The 1,209-nt window shown below is 38.8% G+C and overlaps 1 protein-coding gene across 1 annotated transcript in view; it reads right to left on the reverse strand.

Annotated features, from left to right (window-relative positions):
• Positions 1–584: 584 nt before the first annotated feature.
• The window catches only part of LOC133614376 (nesprin-2), a 47,608-nt gene continuing 46,983 nt past the window's right edge, over positions 585–1,209 (reverse strand). Inside the window, exon 12 of the mRNA XM_061972276.1 lies at positions 585–967. Coding sequence (XP_061828260.1) covers positions 784–967 — 184 coding nt within the window. The 3' untranslated portion in view covers positions 585–783. The remainder of the gene's footprint in view (positions 968–1,209) is intronic.

Below are 1,209 nucleotides of genomic sequence, written 5' to 3' on the forward strand. Positions count from 1 at the left end.
TGAGTTGATGTAAACTCCAGAGATTTAAGCGTTAAATATAAAATGTATGTATACCCTGGCACACCATTATCATTTCATGACCCAAGCAAAACACTTTTTACATTTTTATACTGAAATAAATACACCTACAAATTATTAAATAAAAACATAGAAAAAACTACCAGCAGTGGTAAGGTTTATATCCATGAAGAAAGTGAATGAATGTTTATAACTGAATACATTTACATATGTATCCACATTTGTGTTCTTTTATTATTATTTCTTTTAATGAATGAACGTTTATGACCTTTTTCCAGAACACAATATAGAATGTGAGATATAACAGGATAATGCATACGTTTATCATTTTTTTTCAAAACGCTTACAAAAAAGTCGGGGCCCCAAAAATTTACTGTGGGACCCCATTTTTATGACTTGATGGGTCCCTGGGACCCCATTTTGAAAATTGCTAGCGCCAACACTGCTGTCAACAGAGGAGAAAAAATACTTTATGTAAATAAATCTATTATTTATAAAGCAAGTTGGAGTATCATTGGCAAATGTTCACCTATTCTTTTTGGGATTTCACAATATGGTCAGCCTACTTAAAGCAATCTTACTGTACATTTTATTCGATATTTCGTACAAAAAACATTTTACAAAACACATCTTCTAATTATAAAAAACAAACTCAAAATCAATGTTCTTGAAGTAAGCTAGTTGGCTAACTATTAGCTTATGTCTTCCATTGGACCATTTTTGTACTTCCTATTACACGCGCTAATTGGCTGAAAGTCCTTCGTCTCAAGTGGGCGGGGCTCCGTTGACGTAGCTCAGGTGGAAGTTGCGCTGCGTCCGGCTGATGCCGCGGCGACACGACGGCTCCGTGGAGCACCAGAGGACGCAGGCCAGCAGGGCGAGGAGGGCGACGAGCAGGAGGCGGGCGGGTGGGGGTCCCCAAGGAGCCCCTCTGCTGCTGCTGCTGCTGCTGGGGGGAGATGTTAACGTCTGAAAGTTTAATTTTAGGCGACAGCTGGACTTTATTACACTTAGGACTTTTTTTTTTATTCCACTTTGCATCCACCCAAACAACTACACACACACACACACATTCTTGTATTTGTTACCTTGAGACCTCCGAAAAATGCATACCTCTTTAGGCATACTTGCCAACCTCAGACTTCGGGAGATTACAACTTTACCTACGATATTACAAAAAAAATTAAACTT

The sequence above is a fragment of the Nerophis lumbriciformis genome, linkage group LG17, assembly GCF_033978685.3.
Source record: "Nerophis lumbriciformis linkage group LG17, RoL_Nlum_v2.1, whole genome shotgun sequence".
In the NCBI taxonomy this organism is placed as follows: Eukaryota; Metazoa; Chordata; class Actinopteri; order Syngnathiformes; family Syngnathidae; genus Nerophis; species Nerophis lumbriciformis.